The sequence below is a fragment of the Solanum stenotomum genome, chromosome 8 (genome assembly GCF_019186545.1).
Source record: "Solanum stenotomum isolate F172 chromosome 8, ASM1918654v1, whole genome shotgun sequence".
In the NCBI taxonomy this organism is placed as follows: domain Eukaryota; kingdom Viridiplantae; phylum Streptophyta; class Magnoliopsida; order Solanales; family Solanaceae; genus Solanum; species Solanum stenotomum.
This window is the reverse complement of record NC_064289.1, coordinates 24,282,634-24,303,798: the sequence shown is the minus strand read 5'-3', so window position 1 is coordinate 24,303,798 and position 21,165 is coordinate 24,282,634. Positions and strand designations below refer to the sequence as shown.

The following is a 21,165-nucleotide window of genomic DNA, read 5'->3' as shown; positions in this document are numbered from 1 at the left end:
ATTTAAATATTTTTAAAAAATATAACACTATTATATATGATCTAGAGAGAGGAGCATGGGTTCACGTGAACCCACGGCACCCCCTCTAAATACGCCCCTGATATCAACAAAACAAATTTATGTCAATCTGGAGTAAAACTATTTTTTTAGTATGCTTATAGCATTGCACCATAGAGAAACTAAAATGTCTAGGTCAAAGTCGGATTTAAGATTTTAAATTTGTAGAATCTAGATTTTAAGGAAAGACATCGATTGAGGCCAGTATATTTTAATTGTTACGTGATTTTTTCGATACAATGTAGAGTTTGAACCATACCCCCTGAGTACTACTGAACCCATAACTTATAATGTGGATCTACCTAACTAATGATTAAACATGATACTTAATAATGCTACAACTAATAAATAGTATAAGAAAAAAAAAGTCATATCATTTGGTTGAGTGACTTCCTCCCCTCTCATTTATCAGCTTTACCTTGATCTAACAATAAAATATGTGTTCACAACTTTCAATTTTTTTTTGATGTCCATATATATTAGATAAATTTGCGAGGACTAATGACACATGGTTAGAAACTCTTGGGATCCTTTCTCTATTCTAATAGCATGCCTTTTTGTGATAGGGTTCAAACTCGAATCGTGCATTCAACTCATAACATGTTGTGCTCCAACCACTATACCGTACCACCTGAGGTAATTCATACATTGAATTCTTTGTATACCTATTCAAAATATAGCTTAAGACTTTATCATGGCCCCCTTTGATTCTGATACCATATATTCAAATTACTAGCTCATACTGAATGATGAACTTATGAGTGAAACAGACAAACTTAAGATTATTGAATGCTTTTAACAACTAATACTAACTACCATGACCAAGTCTACTAATCCAAAACTTCACCTTCTTCAACATATAAACACATGCATTTGGTGCAAGGAAATAATCAGTTATATACTAGAAGTAATGTTGAAAACCAATAATTCTTTACTTTTAATTGACCCTATATGGAAACGGCAAGCATAGAGATTCATAGAGTCCATAGATTGAGTTATTGAACTTTCAAACAATGAATGTGAAGTGACATCATATAAGCCAAAAACATGTCAACTTTAAAAAATTCACACTCAACTACGTGATGTGGTGAGCATCAGAGGAGTATCCAGAATTCGACAAGATAGATACACGATTATGAAAAAAAGCATCTTATATATAATTTGATTTTCTCTTTTCCGTATTTGTCCTACTCCTCACATTAAATTGCCCCCAATACTTCCCATCATTCAATGTTCACTTCCCATTATCATCAAGAAGTTTCTTGTTTATTTTGATTCTTTCGTTTTTGTTTCTTCCTTTCTGTTTTCTGCATTCGCCTTAGCCCACACATTAATTTCCGTATTCTCTCTTTTCTGCATTCGACGTACTTCACCCCAAACCCAACCTCCAACCCTGGGTACTTATCAAAAGTTCAAAGAGTTCCCATAATTTCTCATTATTGTCAAAAAGGTTTCTTCACTATATATAATACAATCACAAACCTCAATGTTAGATTGAGAAATATTTTGATAATTGACAAATAATGGAACAAATGAAAGGAACCGATTGCGCCGACATGTTCCTTTCAGACTGAATTCGAATGGGATAAGGAGAACATCAACCACGCGAATTAAAAGTTATAAAGCGGTGGAAGGGTTGCTTTTTCGATAAGAAAATAGTGCAAAAAGGTTTCCTTTCATAAAAAGAATTCCTTCAAGGAAGAGGAAGCGTGCATAAAATTAGTTTACAAGAATTTCCAAATTCCACACGGATAAGGAAACAAAGTTGAAGTAGGAAAAGGATTCTTGGTCTACTTAGTCTATAAATAGAGTAAGAATCTTCCAACGAAACTTGCGCACTTAAACAAAAAATTACAAGTAGAATACAATCAAATAGAGGGAGTTCATATTTGAGTGATTTCTGATTACGAAGTGCAGCCAACATAAGGAAACAAGAAACAAGAATTGAAGAACTGATTCATAGGCTTATGTTTTATAGTTCTTAAGTCAAGTTTGTTTGTACTGAGTTTTTATCGATTTGTATCTTTAGTTCTTTCTAGATCCAGTGAACTATAAACTGGAGTAGGAATAGAGTCTTCAAGTTGGGGCGACTTAAAGACTTAGGAACATAAACCTTGGGGGATTTGTGTTGGATTTTAGGAATTAGAGTTAGTTCCTAGGATTGCAAGAGTTGTAATTCGAATTCATAACTTGAAGTGGGTCGACGATCTAGTTGGTTGTTGGCGTCTAGGAATTAGAGTTTATAATTCCTTAGGTTACATAGGTTTGTAATCTTTTGTTGAGGCTTAGAGTTTAATGAAGAATAATTAAATCCTACAGAGGTGTAGGTCGTGGTTTTTTTACCTTTTATGAGTTGGGGTTTTCCGCGATAAATATTATATCATTACTTTATTTGTTTTACTTAACGTAACTGCTATAATCTGTAAATGAACAAATAGAGTATACCTGTTCCTAAGGAAAATCTGGGGGTCAGTATTCCAACAATTAGTATCAGAGCAGGTTATCTTTGTAGAGTCTATTAACTAAAGATAAGATCACTATGAATTCTGCACCTCCTCTTGGACACAGTGAAGGTCAACACATCAACATACCACCATTATTCAATGGACATTACTACGCACGGTGAAAGGCGAGAATGGATGATTTTCTACAAGCCCATGACTATAAATTATGGATGAGAGTTACTGATGGTCCTCTTATTCCTTTGATGAAGGATGATGATGGGAAAATCATTCCAAAGCCCAAGGCTCAATATGGAGAAGCTGATTATAGAATGCTCACAAAGAATGCTAAAGCTAAGTGCATTCTTGTATGTGGACTTGGACCTGACGAGTTCAATCGCATCTCTAGTTATACTACAGCGAAACAAATTTGGGACACACTAGTCAATGCACATAAAGGAACTCCCCAAGTAAGAAAATTTAGAATTGCTAAACTATGCACTGAATATGAAACATTTAAGATGGAGAATGGTGAATCACTTCAAGATATGATTACTAGATTCACTACTATTGTGAATGAACTGGTGTCTTTGGGAAAGATACACTACTGAGGAACTTGTTGATAAAGTGCTGAGGACTCTACCTAAGTCGTGGGAGATCAAGGTCACTGCAATTAGAGAAGCAAATGATTTGACAACCATGAGTTTAGATGAATTTGTAGGGAATCTAAAGACTTACGATATGGATGTTGATGAAACAAAAAATGAGTGGAAGAAACAAATATATGATTTTCTTTTTCAAAGCAACTGAGAGTGATGAATCTGATCTGGATGATGAGGACATAGCCATGATCAACAAAAACCTCTTCAAGAAAGGTGAAAACTATGAGAAAAAACTGCACCCAAGCAAAGAAAAAGAATTTGGAAACGTTATGTATACTGCTTGGGGAACAAGTTCAGATAACTCAAATGAAGATGATGCAAAAGATATGGCTTTGATGGCCATGGAGGACTCTGAACCAGACTCTGAATCATACACTGAGAAAAGGGAGGTAAATCTTCTTGACCTTAAAAATAAACTAAAATGTTTTTCAAAGAAAAAATTATCTTCCTTTATTTCAACTTTCATAGATAATGTTCAAGTGTTGGATGAAAACAAAGATCAATTATTGGCTTCCTTGACCAGTTTATTATTTGAATATACTGATCTTGAAAAAATTAACTCTGATCTCAAGAAAGAAAATCAATTCCTAAAGGAATAAGTACAACAACTTGATTCCTGCACTTTGGCTCTCAAATATGAAATTTTGAAACAAAATGTTACTGGAATGCGAATGGAAAATAGTGTTGACCAAATCAGATGTGACCAAGATCTAAAAAGGATAAAAGATGAACTATTTTCTGAAAGGAAAAAATCTAGAAGAATAAATCTTGACCTGGCTAGAACTAAGTATGAGCTTGAGAGGGCAAACAAATGGTCCCAGTCCTCAATGATTGTGACTCAGCTCAATAATAGAACACATAACACTAAATGTGGAATAGGTTTTGTTAAAGAAGTCCCTAAGAAAACGTCTTATTTGTGCACATATTGTGGTAGTATTGGTCACTCAACGGGTACCTGCCCAATAGTTATAACTCACATGAATAAGAACTTCAAAGCTTCCTCCAATAGAAAAATCAACCCCGTTAAAGGAAAGGAATCACTTCAAAGGAACAGGTTGGGGTAAAAGAAAAAATCTAAAAATGTTTCACCAATATGGATAAATAGAGATCTCATTCATCCTTTTTATCAATACAAATGACCCAAGCTAGTCTGGGTTCCTAAATCTAACCTTTGAATTTGCAGAAAAAGTGAGAGGAAGCAGGCAACATTCACCAATGAACACATGTTGCTCCAGACGCATGATTGAAACTAGAAGAAATTTCTCTCACTTGCAAAACAAAAGGATGGAATAATAGCTTTGACAGTAAAAAAAAGTTGAAAAATGGGCAAGACTAAAGAACACAAATTGAAAGAAGGCATTATGTTGAAGGAATGAACCAAAATTCACTCAGTATATTACAACTTTGTAAAAAGAGAAACAAGCCTGCATGATGTTGCTGAGTTGTCAATGATCTTGAAATCAATTATGAAGAAACATGTGAAAGAAACAGGTCTAACCTATGCAGTATCTAACAATTACGAACATGAAAAGTCATATGAGGCGCACTCAGATGATCAGAGTGTGTAAATTGCGATTTTATCAATTAAGAGGGATGATCAACCTAGGAAAACACTTTTAAAAGGAACAATTTGGAACTTGGGGATGATTAAGTTCACATAAGTATCCCTCAATGGCTAATGAACATTGCGCATACTGCCCTCTAATCTTGAATTTTATGCTCAATCTTGTACATTAAGTTGTATGTCTCTATACCACTTTTAAAGTCAAGTCACTCATACACTATAACATTGTATTTGCATCTGTTGTCACATGAGAGAGACTTAGTAAAATTGGAGCAAAATTTAGCATTATCCAGCGATCTAAGGTATGTATACTACAATTGTTCATGACTAAATATAGAATTAATGCACTTGAACCTGTTCCTGCCACTTGTCCCAAAATATATATCCATGTCTTATGCTCTATTTTCGATGTTGTCTTAAAGGAATCTAATCACGCTTTATATAACCAGATCTCTACCCATGATAAAAATCTTCATCTCAAAGGACTCTTAATACCACTAAACAATTATCTTAGTAAAAGTCTATTTAAAGCCTTATCCTAGTGTGTATCTACAACTCACACCCTTCTCTTTCATAAACTTCTTAACCAAGAAATCCTTTTTTTCTAAAATTGTGGAATAAAATGTTCTTCAAGAAACATGTTCATGCTTGATTAATTACAATCTTGAAGATTCTAAGTGTGATGGTCTATCTAATGTTATGATTGAGATGACTTCGGTGGATGACACCTCTACTTTGGTGCCTTATAAAATAGAGGTTGTGGTGTAGAAAGTAGGTAGTGCTGGTTCTTAGGGGGAATATGTATTGAGTGTGTCTAAAATTATTGAGGGAATTTTGGAGGATATACCATGTGAGGGGTAATATTTTGGGGACCCTACAGTTGAACAAAGTTCAGTTGTTAGGCTCAACTCGGGTTCGTATAGTGAGGGGGAGTCAATGCGGGACCCCTCTGTCGAACCTAATTCTTCTATTGGGATTCATATAAACTGTGATTTAGGGTTGATGTAAAAAAATATTATAGTTGGTGCTACGCCTGATAGTACCACGTCTAGGGAACTGATTGGGAGAACATGTTCCTCTACAAATGATGTTGAAGAAATTTGTTCCTCTTACTGACTTAATTGAAATTAAAGATGACTATATTGAAATTAGAGTTGGGAACTTTGGGAAGCGCACATTGCTCTTAGGCAAGGTGATTACTAATTTTGGGGGTTAGAGATGAGTGAACTATTATTTCTCCGGAGGATACATGATTGAACCAGTTCCTTAAAGGTGATACAAAACGAAAAAATAAGTTGAAATTGAAGTCATATGTGTCATTCACCAGAATACCATAGACCAGCTGCATATGAACTATGATCTTGAACATGTAGGCCTATTACCGAAAAATAAAACACAAAGCTCAAGGCTAATCTTGCATAGACCAGGCTACCCTTGAAATTGAGAAGACTACTAGTTTTGTTAATCCAAAAGATGTTTTTTGTGCTGCTGAAAAAGGAATATTATTTACCCTCTCATGCCCCATCTTTTGCTATTGCCTAGCCACGTTAGCCTTTGACCTTCCATTTTTTTCTCATCGTGCTTGATTTTATCTTTAATTATGATTACATTTGTGGCGTATATGCTTTTTGATTAATGCTAATGTTAGGTTTGAGTTTCTAGTTTATGTCTATCTCCTATGTTTGTGCAAATGATTTGTTATAGCTAACTGAGTACTTGATTTTTAAGTGTTTGTGTAGGTGATAGCCCAGTGGCCATGAGTATCAAAATTGCTTCTCTTAGTGTGGTGTATGCCTTCACAATGTTTTATGATGTCAAAAGGGGGAAGTGCATACTTGTGTAATAATTATAACCCAATTGGTCTAACTTGATCCTCTAATGTGTTTGCTTTGTGTATTGAGTTTTAAGAAACTAACATATAACACAAATTGATCTATTCACACAAGAAGCATTGGTTTGTCATCATAAAAAGGGGGGGAATTTGTTAGGTCGAGAAAGATTTTGCTAATTGACAAATAGAGGAACAAATGAAAGAAATTGGTTGCGCCGACATGTTCCTTTCAGACCGAATCCGACTGACATAAGGAGAACGTCAACCACACTAATTAGAAGTTATAAAGCGGTTGAAGGGTTGCCTTTTCAACAAGAAACCAGTGCAAAAAGGTTTCCTTTCATAAAAAGAATTACTTCAAGGAAGAGGAAGCGTGCATACAATTAGTTTACAAGAATTTCCAAATTCCACACGGATAAGGAAATAGAGTTGAAGTAGGAAAAGGATTCTTGGTCTACTTAGTCTATAAATAGAGCAAAAATCTTCCAACGAAACTTGCGCCCTTAAACAGAAAATTACAAGTAGAATACAATCAAATATAGGGAGTTCATATTTGAGTGATTTCCGATTACGAAGTGTAGCCAACACAAGGAAACAAGAAACAAGAAACAAGAATTGAAGAACTGATTCATAGGTTTATGATTTATAGTTCTCAAATCAAGTTTGCTTGTATTGAGTTTTTATCGATTTATATCTTTAGTTCTTTCTAGATCCAGTGAAGTATAAACTAGAGTAGGAATAGATTCTTCAAATTGGGGTGAATTAAAGACTTAAGAAACATAAACCTTGGGTTTGTGTTGGATTTTAGGAATTAGAGTTAGTTCCTAGGATTGCAAGAGTTGTAATCCGAATTCATAACTTGAAGTGGGTCGACGATCTTGTTGGTTGTTGGCGTCTAGGAATTAGAGTTTATAATTCCTTAGGTTACATAGGTTTGTAATCTTTTGTTGAGGCTTAGAGTTTAATGAAGACGAGTTAAATCCTACAAAGGTGTAGGTCATGGTTTTTTACCTTTTATGAGTCGAGGTTTTCCGCGATAAAATATTATGTCATTATTTTATTTATTTTACATAACGTAATTACTGTAATCTGCAAAAGAACAGATAGAATATACATGTTCCTTGGGCAAATCTGGGGGTCACTATTTCAACACCCAACAAATACAGGTGTAACACATCCATTTCCTTGTCTATTTGTTGTTAGGTTGTTATATTTGCACTCATATAGACGGATGTACAAGGCAGGAATAAACTATATTATGAATGAATGGAATTTAAAGTTGAGACGTTGATTTCATTGATCACTAAATCACACTTTTGAGTGTATTTTAAAAAAATTTATACCGAACACATAGACTGTTAGAAAAAATAATAGGAAATATAATTGAAAAAGAAAATGACTTTGAGGCGTGTGATCATTTTCTTTAAAGAGATATTGCCATATACATATTGGGGTAAATACAAACAATTCTTGTTAAAGATACAACAAAACTCTTTGTTTATACATGCAGATTTTTCTTAGGCTACTTGTAGAGAGTCTTTATAGTTATAGAACTTAAGAGTCATGTTCTTTCATGAACAACTAACTTTTCATAAGGGTCAAGCTTTTTCATGAACATGTGTGTTTTTTCAATTTAAGACCTCTATATATATATTACAAAATATATACCATATACGCACATCTGAGCTAAAAATACATAACATTACTAGTATTTTTTTCAAGCAACAAATTAGTACTAATTAACTATGTAAATAACCATTAAAATAGGAAGAAGAGAAGTATAAAAGCATACTGAAAGAGCAATTAATCTAACGATGGCGATAAAATTAGAAATACATAATTGAAAATAAAAGGTTAAATATATGAGAGTCACGAAGATCAAAGAGGCAGAATTTGTCATTCTTTGTCTGCCTCGTGGCAGAACTTCTCAAAATGACTGAATTAGTCCACTTTCTAATTTAACTTAACATGAGAGTTAAATAAACTTAAAAATAATGTGTAATAATTAATGACTTTGTTTAATTTTTTTTTCAATTACAACTAATGTCCATTTCCTCAAAGTCTCCAAAGGTCTATTTATTACAAACTTATTTTGACACACACGTGCATTAATTGCACATACAACAACAACAACGTGCATTAATTGCACATGAATAACAAATTATATGTTGTTTTTAAAAAGAAAAAAATATTTCAATTTTTTCTTGAATTTGACTACAAAATTTATTTTACCACTTTAATTATACAGATATTTAAATATCCGTTTACTTTCAAGTGAATTTAATGTCACCCTAACACTATAAGGGGTCGTTTGGTAGAGTGTATAAGAATAATGTTGAATATGATGTATTAGTAATGCATGCATTAGTAATGCAAGCATTAGTAATGCTTGCATTAGTTATGCTTGCATTATTTCTTATACATTGTTTGGTTTGATGTATTGGAAATAGCAAGCCTTGTATAAAGACTATTAAAAAAATATTTGTTTACAAAAATACCCCCACATTCTTTTACAAAAAATAAATAAATAATAATAATAATAATAATAATAATAATTATAATTATTATAATAATAATAATATAATAATAATAATAATTATTATTATAATAATTATAATAATAATTATAATTATAATTATAATAATTATAATAATAATAATAATAATAATAATAATAATAATTATTATTATTATTATTATTATTATTATTATTAGAGGGTAGTTTTGTCATTAGTTAATCTAATGCATGCATTAAAACCATTGCATTGCTAATACCTAGAAATCCATGGTATTAGCAATACACACTTTAATACACAATATAGTGTATTACTAATGCAAACATTAGTTATACATAGGTTGGAAAAGAGTACCAAACAAGGTACTAGTAATACACAATGCTAATGCATGCGTTATTTTTCCTAATACACTCTACCAAACGACCCCTTATACTATTCTCATAATGGAAAGTGCATTATACATGCGCCACGTCAGTGGCACATCAGCACCAAGTCAGAGTCAGGGGCGGAGCCAGCCTTCTGTGAGGGGGGTCATCCGACCCCCCTCGGCGGAAAATTTTACTATTTATACATAGTTAAAATTATTTTTTATGTATATATAATAGATGTCGAACCCCCTTCGATTAGTTCATATGTTTAGTTCTTCAATTATTGAACCCCCTTATTAAAAATCCTGGCTCCGCCACTGGTCAGAGTCACGTAAAATATTATAGTTGATTTTTTTTTTTTTTAATTATTGAAAGACATCTTTTTACCCATCCTAATTACTTTTAAATTGTCCCATGTCAAAATCCGACTCACCTTTTTTTTTTTTACCAAACCCCTAATCCCTTCTCCGTAGTTATTCATATAATTCCTTGTTTCAACCTTAGTAATTTCCAAAAGATCAATTATTGTAGCGACTTCTTCCGGTTGTTATGGGTAAATCATTAGTGAAAGAAGGCGGGAAAGAGATTTTTTTGGAATAGTAAATTGAAAATTCTAGGCTAGGTCAGTTTCAGATGAAAGCTGAGCAAAGTGAGGTCTAGGACAATCTAGGAACGGACTGGGTAAAATTTCTAAGTTTGTCTGATTTTTCTATTAGCTAAGACATTATTGAGTCCATAAGGATTTTCGAAAGTGACTTTGGATGAGTAGAATTTCTGATATCAAATTTAGCGTGAACAAGTTAGTTTAGAATGTCAAGGTTCGAGTGTGTGTTGTGAAATGTGAACTTTTGGAGAAAAATTTCGTGTTTCTGTCTCATGCAAGCCGCTACAATGGGTGCTACTCCACTATAGCAGAGGAATTAATTCCCTCCATAGAGGGTGATCTCGATATGATGATGACGCTATAGCAGGTTAGGGCAATAGTGGGGTTAGTCACAATTTTATGTAGAAATTCCCCAAAACTGCTTATTATTTATGCAAAGTTGTTTTGAGAAGAGGAAGGGCAATCTCGGGCGAGATTCAACCAATTCCCAAGAATTCCGTCGATAAAGGTAAGTAAATCACTCCCCCTACCTTGGTATTGTGATTCTTAGGCCTTCGAATCCTTGTTGGGTAGCTTTAGGCGAGGGTTTGACTTGAATTAATGGTGGACAAACCTTGATTTAGGTGGAATGATCACGAGGTTGGACTGGAGTTAGTATTAAATTGTAATCCAAATATAATTAAGCCATGTTGTGTTAATTTTGTGTTATATTATTTGTCTTCGAGTCAGGTAGACTATATGTAGTTGTCTTACTCGCCATCTCGACGCATTCCCCTCTCTCCACGGTATCGTCCCACACAAAAAGAAAGAGCGCAGAGCCCCACTAACGTAAAGCGAGGAATTGAGCCTGGACGGGTAGACTGTACCTACAAGGCATCTCATATTTTATTATACCATAGAACCTCAAAAATTCATTGATTCATGTCACATAAACATTCAGACAGTTCAGATCAGATTATCAGTGGAATTCATGTAGGAGGACTAATATGGATATTTAACGATGGTTTTCGCTCGTTAGAACTATAATTAATGTATGATGTTTATATCTGTCGGGTTTATAGGAGCCATGTCAGGTTATTGCTTGTTATATGTTTATACAGTCTTTTTATAAGGAAGTAAGGTACTATACTTGTGTTTCACCTCTGTACCTTTCGTTCAGTCCTTATACTTCAATTTTAGCTTTCAGTTTGTTTTACATGTTTGGTATATTATTTTATAGTGATGTCCTTTGTCTAGGGGCGCTGCATTCATGCCTGCAGGTTCTAAGCGACGATCAGACAAGCCTGGCGAGTACCACAACCGACGACCTGACATACCTTATTAAAAATAATCTTATGGTACCAACAACTATCATAACTTCAATTATTCTTTGGAATATAACAGAAATAAAAAAACTATTCAATAACCCTCCCTCCAACCAACACACCTCTATCATTAATAACATTAGCTTTATTTTCCTTGAGTTCTATCATTTTGTTTCATCTACTCAAGTATCATCTCTCCAAAACACATGCTTCATGTATCTTGACAATTGACATCCACCTCTGGATGGCTTCCTCAAATTAAACATTACTGGTTTTGATCAAAAGTGGGAATGGAGGCACAAGATAAGTAATACAAGATCATTTACGAACATGAATAGCTGGCTATTCATGCAACATAAAAGCTGAAAAATGCTCATCATGCTGGACTCTTAGCCCTGCTAGATTAGTTCCTTTTTGTATATTCATAAACAAAGTTTAATATACATATAAAAGTTAAATCCTTCTGTTTTAAGAAGAAAAAACATAGACCCTCTTCCTGCGTATCGGTCGGTTCGATTTTCTTTTGAAGTTAATCAATTTAACTTAATAGTTATCAGTTTGTAGATTTGCTACATTGTTAAGATATTGACTTATCAGTTATTGATCGTTATTTATTTGATTATAGGTTTAACTTTTAAGATTTGACACATAAAAAAATCATAGAAAATCACTTAGAAACAAGGTGACAAACCAAATGAATCATGCACGTGAGTTACCAAAATGCATCTTACTCAAAAGAAAACATTGTCACATTGTAGAATAACCGAAAATTTGAGACAACCTAAAATAAAAGTATGAAAATAAATTCTAAGTTTAACCTGTTAAGAAAAAGCTTCAAATCATTAAGAACCGCTAATTCGATGATAAAAGAAATTCAAAATCATTACCAAAATCGCTAAATTAATAACCCATTACCGATAAATCAATAACTATTTTTCGATTTGAATTATCGATTCCGCCCTCCCCTGTGAATTATTAAAGAGAGAGAGAAAATTTGTACCCTGTGTTAAACTGATTTTCTATGGAGCTTGATGCTTGTCTACTGTTTCCACAAGCCACGTGGCATACTTTAATAGCGTACGTGTGTATTCATTGTTGACATTCGAATGCTAAACGCGGAATATTGATAACTCTATTTTATTAATTCTAGAAGCCTCCATTTCCTTCAAAGTCAATAATTAAATTTGCCAGAAAAAAAAATGCCAGCAACATTAATTAAAGTAATAAAATCGATTAATTTGAATAGATATCTTATGGTATTTAATGTTTGCACGAAAAGGAGAAAATATACCCCCACCTAAATTTGTAGCCACCGTCAATTCTTGTTATTTTATTTTTTTACTTTTGAATATTCGTATTAAAGTTTAATTAATTTTATTTTATTTCAAACAAATTTAACATGGTAAAAAAAATACGAAATTCAATCACAATGCAAAAAAATACATTCTAAACTTATAATTTCAATAGTTCAAACATTCAAAACTGCAGAAAAAAACGACAATAATTAGGCAGGTTGATGGTGTTATTTATTTGTCTAATAAAATATAACAAACTGGAATATAATTTTTCTATGACAGTGACTAACTAACTAGAAGGCAAAGTCATATTTCGTCTTTATTCTATAATGTTCACGTTTTTCATTTTAAAATTTGAAAATCGATAGGGTCGGTTAGTTGGTTAACAAGTTATCTTAAAATAAATGAAGTGAGATATAATAGTATTAGTATAAATATACTTTTATTAGTAAATATTTGGTTATTTTATAAAAAAAGATATACTAGATATATAATATAAAAGGTCTGATATATTATATATCTAGATTAAAAGAAAGCCTTTTAACCATTTTCGAGGCTGTAGACATATTAGAAATATACTCAAAAAGTAGGTCAATGAAAGATTTAAAAGGAAAACTTTGTGAATTTAGTTATTTTATGATGAGAAAAACACAAATTAATAATGAAATAGTACTTATGATGGACAAATCTATCACAAAATTAATTATAATATGATAAAATTTTGATAGATTTATGCATCCAACACTTGAATTTACTAGGAATTGAGCCTAATTCTACCCACCACAAATATTTTGTTTTTTCGTAAAATCATGTTAGGTAGTAGACGTTAGGTACTTTATTAGGATTAGTAAGATAAAACCTAGTCTCCCTTGCTTGCACTTATTCCTATTGATATTTTTTATGTTTAATAAAAGGCCACTAGACACTGTCTATTGGTAAATTTGCGGGAAAAAAAATAATTAAAAAAATAAAATCATGTAATAAACGTGTATTTAGACCTTACTTTCCACTAATATAAGAGGAGTATTAATTTTCAAGAGACTATTGTGTTGGATTGACCGTTTTTAATGTGGAGGCAAAAATGGGAAAATGGTATAAATGCTATTTGCATGAAATAACACAATCAACACATCCACACCTTGCAACATTTATACCCTAAGACCAACATCTCATCGTGGCTTCTTCAATAGTTTTTATCAAAATTATGTGTCAAATTGGATTATTATAATGTAAACACCTAAAGTTACGAATTAAAAGTGCGAAAGATTGATTATATGTACCGTAGTAATTTTTAAGAATTTATTTAAAATATTATATATATGTATATAAAAGTTAGTTAAACTGGACAAGTGTTGTTGGATAACTATTTTAGTATAGTGGACAAGTAAAAATGGACGGAGGGAGCAGACAATATCTAATAATGGTACAGTAAAACCCCTATATAATTATATGGTCTCATTAATATTATAAATTAATAATTCTTTAAAATGACACAGATATCTAAGAAAATTTAGTAAAATATGATTCTATAGTATTTTGTTTATTGTTAAAATTTAAATCTAATTGAAGCTTATTTCTAACTTTTCTTATTGCATCCAAAAGTTCTAGTGTTGTCATGACTGCAAATCTTTTTGAGTGTACTTGGAATAATCTCTTTCGTACTCACATAATGTTTTACGTATCTGATATGTCATTGGTGATTTTGTGACACCTTTTGAATGAGAAGCCATTTTTAAATATGATTTCAAGAAATTTGCTATGTTGTTTATATAGTTTATTCTTTCACCATCATACATTGAATGTTTTTAAGTAAAATACAATGAATAATATTTGATTATTAATTAGAAACAATGAACATTATGTATGATGAAATTATTTTTGTATTCTTGAATTTATTTTTATTTGAATCATACACATATATTGTACTTTATTTATAATGAATTTATCTTTATCTAAACTCAATAAATAAGATACATAAATTAGCAAACACACAACCAGACACTTCATAGATTGTCACGTCCTACTTGTAGTCAACTTTGGAATTATTCCTTATTATATAGTATTTCTATCTTTCCTCAACTAGAAGTACTTGTTACGTTTCCATTGATTCATCTCCTAATTTCCTTTTTTGGGTAAAACAGAGACATGAATGCTCTTGCAGCAACTAATCGTAACTTTCGCAAGGCCAGTCGCATTCTTGGATTGGATTCTAAACTTGAGAAGAGTCTTTTGATACCTTTCAGAGAAATCAAGGTTTAATTTGTTTGTCGTCATTTCTATTTTCGGATACATCATTTTAACGTCCCTGAAAGTTGATTATATGTATATATGTGTTAATCAGGTGGAATGTACAATTCCTAAGGATGATGGAACCTTAGTTTCCTACATTGGATTCAGAGTTCAACATGATAACGCTAGAGGTCCTATGAAAGGGGGAATCAGATACCATCCTGAGGTATTTTTTTCAATTTGCTCTTTTTACCTGTTATTTTATCTGGTTTTGATTTGACATCGAGTTTAAGGAAGTAATTTTTTTTTTTTAATTTTGTGATGTTACACTAAAGATTGCTTGAATGTACCAAAATCATTTAATCTTGTGGTAATAAACATGTCATACGGAAAGTTAGATTAAGAATTGTCAAAAAAGGAAAGATATATTCTTTTGAAACAGATTAAAAGGAGAAGTAAAGAAAATGACTTGAAATGGAGGGAGTAAATTTTACATAATTGGATTGCTTTTTTGTTAGCACTGTGGTAATACTCTTATTTTTCACTTTGAAAAATTTGGACTTTGGAAAAATTGAGGTTGGATAAGACTTGACTAGAGGGTTGCTCGGATGGTAAGGATCCTCCTTCTTTGACCCTAAGTTCGTGGGAATCGAGGGAGAATGAAGGGTATAGAAGCTCCTAGGGAAGGGTAAATGAACAAAAAAATGGTTGAATAAGACTTTTTTCCTTTTTGGTATATAGACTGCAATGTGTCTTGTATTGTGAGAGAGATTTTGTAGATGTGAGGACTTTGCTTAGGCTAAATGGTTTCATTGCATACAAAGATGAATAGGTGTTCTGTTGTAATCAAGTAATGATCAATTATGTTAAACATATATAGGGGTTAAGATTGTTTATTTATTTGCTTGTGCGGTAGATTAAAGTGTCTGGTTCCTGTTCAAGGGGAATCTTCTATAGATAATATTGTTGTTATTTGTATTTTTTGGGGACCGGAAAATCAACATCTGAAATGTCATGAAATACCCTGCTCTTTGGGGGTGTCCTCAGTGTCGAGGAACATGTACTAGGGTGTATGTGTGACTTGTTTAGAGTACTACAGAACCTCTAGGCATAACCTTTCGCTTATTATTTTTAGCCCCCCACCGTGCTGTATAAATTAGACAAGATCAAGATCACTCATGTTATGCCCTTAGCCTAATGGCTTTGGGCGCAACTTGCGTTCAAAGAAAGTATGCACGTCTGTTGAAAGAAATCATGATGGACCACTCATGTTGTGCTGCACATGACTGAAGTATATGAGATCTGTAACTTCCAGTTAATTTTTTTTTATTAATGTGTTGGTCAATCCTTCTGATGCTTCAAGCATGAAAAGCGTTGGCCTTTGATGTTTAGATGAAAACTTAACGTTTCGAGGTTCAACTCATCTTTTTAGCTTTCATAGCATCTTCTATTTAGCAGGTGATAAATATATATGAGTAGGTTTGTATGCATAATTTTATTTAGCTTTCATTTATTGATGGTTAAACATGTATCGATAAAATGTTCATCTATATATAGGAATTACTTTATGTTAACTATATGCTAGATCATAACAGTTCCACTAACCTTTCCTTTTCAATTGATCTTGTCTATCAACGTCAAGTTTCTATCATGTTCTAATTTTTGCTGGTGCTCAATAGTCTAAGTGTTCTTTTTTTTCTCGTAGCAGTGGACTTGGTACTGAGATATATGGTAAATTTGTTTTGCAAGGTTGACCATGACGAGGTGAATGCCCTTGCTCAACTAATGACTTGGAAGACTGCTGTAGCAGATATTCCATATGGAGGAGCTAAGGGTGGAATAGGGTGCATCCCGAAAGATTTAAGCATTAGTGAGTTGGAGCGCCTTACACGTGTTTTCACTCAGAAAATTCATGATCTTATTGGAATTAATACTGATGTCCCTGCACCTGATATGGGTACTAATTCCCAGGTTAGTAATATCGATCATTATATATCTCAAACATTTTTAGAATATATAAATGCAAGCAAATAGGCTTATCGATACTTTGTACAAACAGACCATGGCGTGGATGTTGGATGAGTATTCGAAGTTTCATGGGCACTCACCTGCAATTGTGACTGGAAAACCAATTGTAAGACGTATTTTGCAACATCTTATTGAAGTCCTATCTGATACTTACATTTTAGAATTCATACGTACGTTCTGTAATTTGAAGTATCCTATTTTATTCTCTGTCTTAGGATCTTGGGGGATCATTAGGTAGAGACGCTGCAACTGGCCGTGGTGTAGTTTATGCAACAGGTGCTTTACTTGCTGAATATGGAAAGAATATTAAGGACTTGACTTTTGTCATTCAGGTAAAAATTCATACTTGTTCAATTTCCATTGTGTTCCTGATTGTCTACGTGTACGTTATTGCTTGAATATTTGTATTTCTTAGGGATTTGGAAATGTGGGAGCTTGGGCAGCAAAGCTTATTCATGAGAAAGGGGGAAAGGTGATTGCAGTGAGTGACATAACTGGAGCAGTCAAGAATCCTAACGGGCTTGATATAGCCGCTTTGATGAATCACAAAGAAGCAACAGGGGCATTGACTGGTTTTAGTGGTGGAGACTCGATGAATTCAGACGAATTGCTTACACATGAGTGTGATGTTCTCATACCTTGTGCTTTGGGAGGAGTTTTGAACAGGTTTGCAACCTTATTTTACTTTTGATTGCTTCTGCGCTGAGAGAATCAATAAACGTCTTATACAAACGGCCACCTAACAAAGACTCGTAGTAGAATTTGAATTTCTTCTTTATTCTGTTTTTACTACTGAAACATCTATGTGAACTTGTGATACACCGAGATACATCTAATTTTGTCATTGTGCATTCTGTTTTTTCACTGAAGAGAAAATGCTGATCATATCAAGGCAAAGTTCATAATAGAAGCAGCAAATCATCCTACTGATCCCGAAGCTGATGAGGTACCGTACCACTCTTTCAGGTTTTCTAGATATTTAACTACCAAGATTACCATATTTTGATGATAGATAGCTGCCTTATGCAGATCTTGTGTAAGAAAGGAGTTGTTATACTTCCTGACATTTATGCCAATGCTGGAGGTGTTACTGTCAGTTATTTTGAGTGGGTTCAGGTAATATTCGATATCTATATATGCTTTTATTACATTGGGTGTATCTAGCTTGACGCGATTTGCTCAAGATAAGGAAGTTCATGGGCGTCAGCTTCCAATGTTGTGACAATATTGGTAATAAATTATCGGACAACTTAATTAAGCCCGGTATTAGATTAGATATTTTAAGTATCTAGGTGATCATTTCGGAGTCAATTTCTTCTCCACTGCTTCTAACATGGCTATACTTTAGTTATTTTTTGTCTCGGGATTGGACGTGCAATGAAATTGAGTTGTTAATGTTGCGTCTCATGTGCAGAATATTCAAGGTTTTATGTGGAATGAGGAGAAGGTTAACATGGAGCTTGAGAAGTACATGACGAAAGCCTTCCATAACCTGAAGAACATGTGTAAGTCACACAACTGCAATCTTCGTATGGGTGCTTTCACATTGGGAGTGAATCGTGTTGCACGTGCTACAATGTTAAGAGGTTGGGAGGCGTAGTCGTGGCACAACATACATATACCCTTTGTTTGCTGGATAAACCTAGTCGTTTTTATAGTACATTTGAAAACAGTTGTTAAATAATTCTTCACTGTTTTGCGGCTTCTCATATTATTGCTACATTGTAAAGTATGTGCTGCAAATTGAATGGAAGATATATATATATAGATGTAGACTTATGAATGTATGTATACGCGTAGTTCTTGATTACAATAAAAATTTAAAAACAACATGACAAACATAAGAGAAGTATTACATGAACCTAAATCTACCCAAAGGTTTCTTTCCTTTTTCTTCAACTGTAGGGTGACGATCCGGTGCTCTCGTCATCTGAACCTACTTTTGTTTTACCTTTTCCCCTCATGGAGGGAGCATTCCCAAAATTTAGTTCCTTATTGTCCCGTTCAATTTCAGGGATCCTTGCAGATGCTTTAGTGATATTAATTATCTCTTGATCAATTTTTGCAATCTTTCTTTTTACCGAGGCTGTTTCCATGTCAACCTCAGTAATTCTCGCTCGTAGCATCCATTCAGTTTGGTCCAGTATTGCAAGTCTCCTTTTGGCTACAGTTATCCTCTCTCTAGTCTCGACAAATTTTCTGAACATTGACTCTTCAGTTTCTTCATCACTAACCAAAGCAATGGGTGGGATTGGTGCATTGACACTTTTTCCAGACATTCTAGCAAATCGACCTTCCTGTGATGGACGAATAAAAACTTAGGAGATTTTTGGAGTAGAAGATTTATATATTTTTGAGAAACTTGGACAACACTTCAGAAGTAATTTGGACGGACTTTGTTGTTGTGAATTTTAATATATGCTTAGAGTGCTCTAAGAAACAAGAGTGGATTAATTCTGCTTTAGACAAAGTGACACATCACAACACAAAACAATTATATCAAGCAACACAGAAACAGTTTATATCGCGCCCTAAACTTATGACCTTTTTATGCCAAAGGTGGGCCTATCGAATTGAAGGATGTATGACGTCATTTGAAACATTCCATTGCCCCAAAACCCAAATTTATACAAGTTTTACGAATAAACTAAATGGGGATACATAATAGGGGAAATGGGATACAAAATAACAGTTCAGCACAGGGGTTCAATCCTACTCTATGCTTCCAAGGAAATATCATATGTTCTTGATTTCTTGTCATCTTCGAATGTCCATGCTCTTGGATGCTATGATAATTTGATTCTCCTTCGACTTGAACAAACGATTAAAACTCAACCCCAAGAGACAATGGTTTGCTAAATGGCGTATACATCCTTCAAATTTAAACACATAAACATGATTGTCTTTTATTGACCAATGAGCCAAATAGACACAAGGTGGACTTCTAATGGGCCCAAACACGCCTTGGGTGTTGGGTCAACTTAGTTCAAAATGCGCTAAATTTGTGATTTGGTTTGGCTCTACACTAGTCTTGACTAAGAGTGGAGTTTATTTGAAGTGGACTGGTGACCCAAGCGGACTACTTGGGCTGGGACAGTTAACGACCGTTGACTATCCAGTAGCCAACTACAATCGTCAGGGTGTCCCGAGAACAATTTGGTTAACGAACGACCGCGACCCGCATAATCGTCCTTTAAGTGAAAAGAAAAAAAGAATGTCATTTGACGGAATAAATAATATGCATGCAATGACAGTTGATATCACAATTTAAGCAAATAAGACACATTTGAGGTAAAACAATTCAACAAATATTAGCAAATAGTCAAAGAGAGTCAAGTCATTATGGTTAGAACCTAATTGAATCCCCAGCAGAGTCGCCATTTCTGTTATGCTGTAATTTTCCTAACCTTTAGAAAAATCACTATTTGAAATATTCTAAGTATAAAACAATTTGAGAAAAATACTTAGAAAAAAGTCGCCACTTAATTTTTTAAAGAAATTAAGAAAACTTATAATTTTCAAAGATTTAAACAGAAAAAATCATTTGAAAATACCAAAGGGGGTTCGGGGTTCAATTTACACTTCGAGAAGGGTTTAAGCATTCGAAATGCCCGCTAACATGCGGTTGACCTGCGACTTGACTAAAATATATTTGACTATTTTTAGGAAAATAACGATTTAAAATAATAACTTACAATATTTGATTAACTTTGAGAAAATAATTAAATAAATGACGCATTTTCTATTATTCTATTTTTTAGAGAAGGGGATCCAAAATGGAACATTTGACTCAAAAATCAAGTGATTAGGATATTAATAAAACTAGATTAATTAGAATTTATTTAATTCATTTTGAAATAACAATTTAGACCAATTTAAAGCATGAAAATCATTTTTAATTAATTGACTAACATTTTTTGAGGAAAAGACTAAGTAAGTGTGTATATATATATTCAATTAACTGAAAAGGTTTTGATTAACGTTTTTTAAAGTTTATTTGAGAAAAATACTTTAACTTACAACAATTTTAAAATAAAAATGTGATTAAATGAAAAGCATTAAAGAACATCTCTTTTTAAGAACCAAAGTTTTGACTTAATTGAAATATAAAATTTTGACCAATATAATTGATTAATAAAATAAATGAACACAAAACCATGAAATGTATTAGAATTAAACCGACACAAAGAAAGTAACTCATAGTTTGGGGAATCTAATTAAGTTAAAAAATTATAAAGTTAGAGTTAAACAACAAACAATAAATAAT

At 33.0% G+C, this 21,165-nt stretch overlaps 1 protein-coding gene across 1 annotated transcript; it reads left to right on the top strand.

Annotated features, from left to right (window-relative positions):
• The first annotated feature begins 14,748 nt into the window (after window positions 1-14,748).
• Window positions 14,749-18,665, top strand: LOC125873120 (glutamate dehydrogenase A-like). The gene is made up of 9 exons (XM_049553998.1): window positions 14,749-14,894; window positions 14,983-15,096; window positions 16,620-16,841; window positions 16,930-17,004; window positions 17,114-17,230; window positions 17,314-17,564; window positions 17,769-17,844; window positions 17,928-18,014; window positions 18,313-18,665. The coding sequence occupies exons 1-9, from the start codon at window positions 14,787-14,789 to the stop codon at window positions 18,496-18,498; spliced, it is 1,236 nt and encodes a 411-aa protein (XP_049409955.1). The 5' UTR covers window positions 14,749-14,786; the 3' UTR covers window positions 18,499-18,665.
• Window positions 18,666-21,165: the final 2,500 nt, after the last annotated feature.

Bases quoted from the DNA above. Each gene is read 5' to 3' on its own strand.
- LOC125873120 (XM_049553998.1), top strand. From the start codon at position 14,787: ATGAATGCTCTTGCAGCAACTAATCGTAACTTTCGCAAGGCCAGTCGC. The intron at 17,005-17,113 runs GTAAGACGTATT...TCTCTGTCTTAG, and splicing joins TTGTGACTGGAAAACCAATT to GATCTTGGGGGATCATTAGG. The intron at 17,845-17,927 runs GTACCGTACCAC...TGCCTTATGCAG, and splicing joins CTGATCCCGAAGCTGATGAG to ATCTTGTGTAAGAAAGGAGT.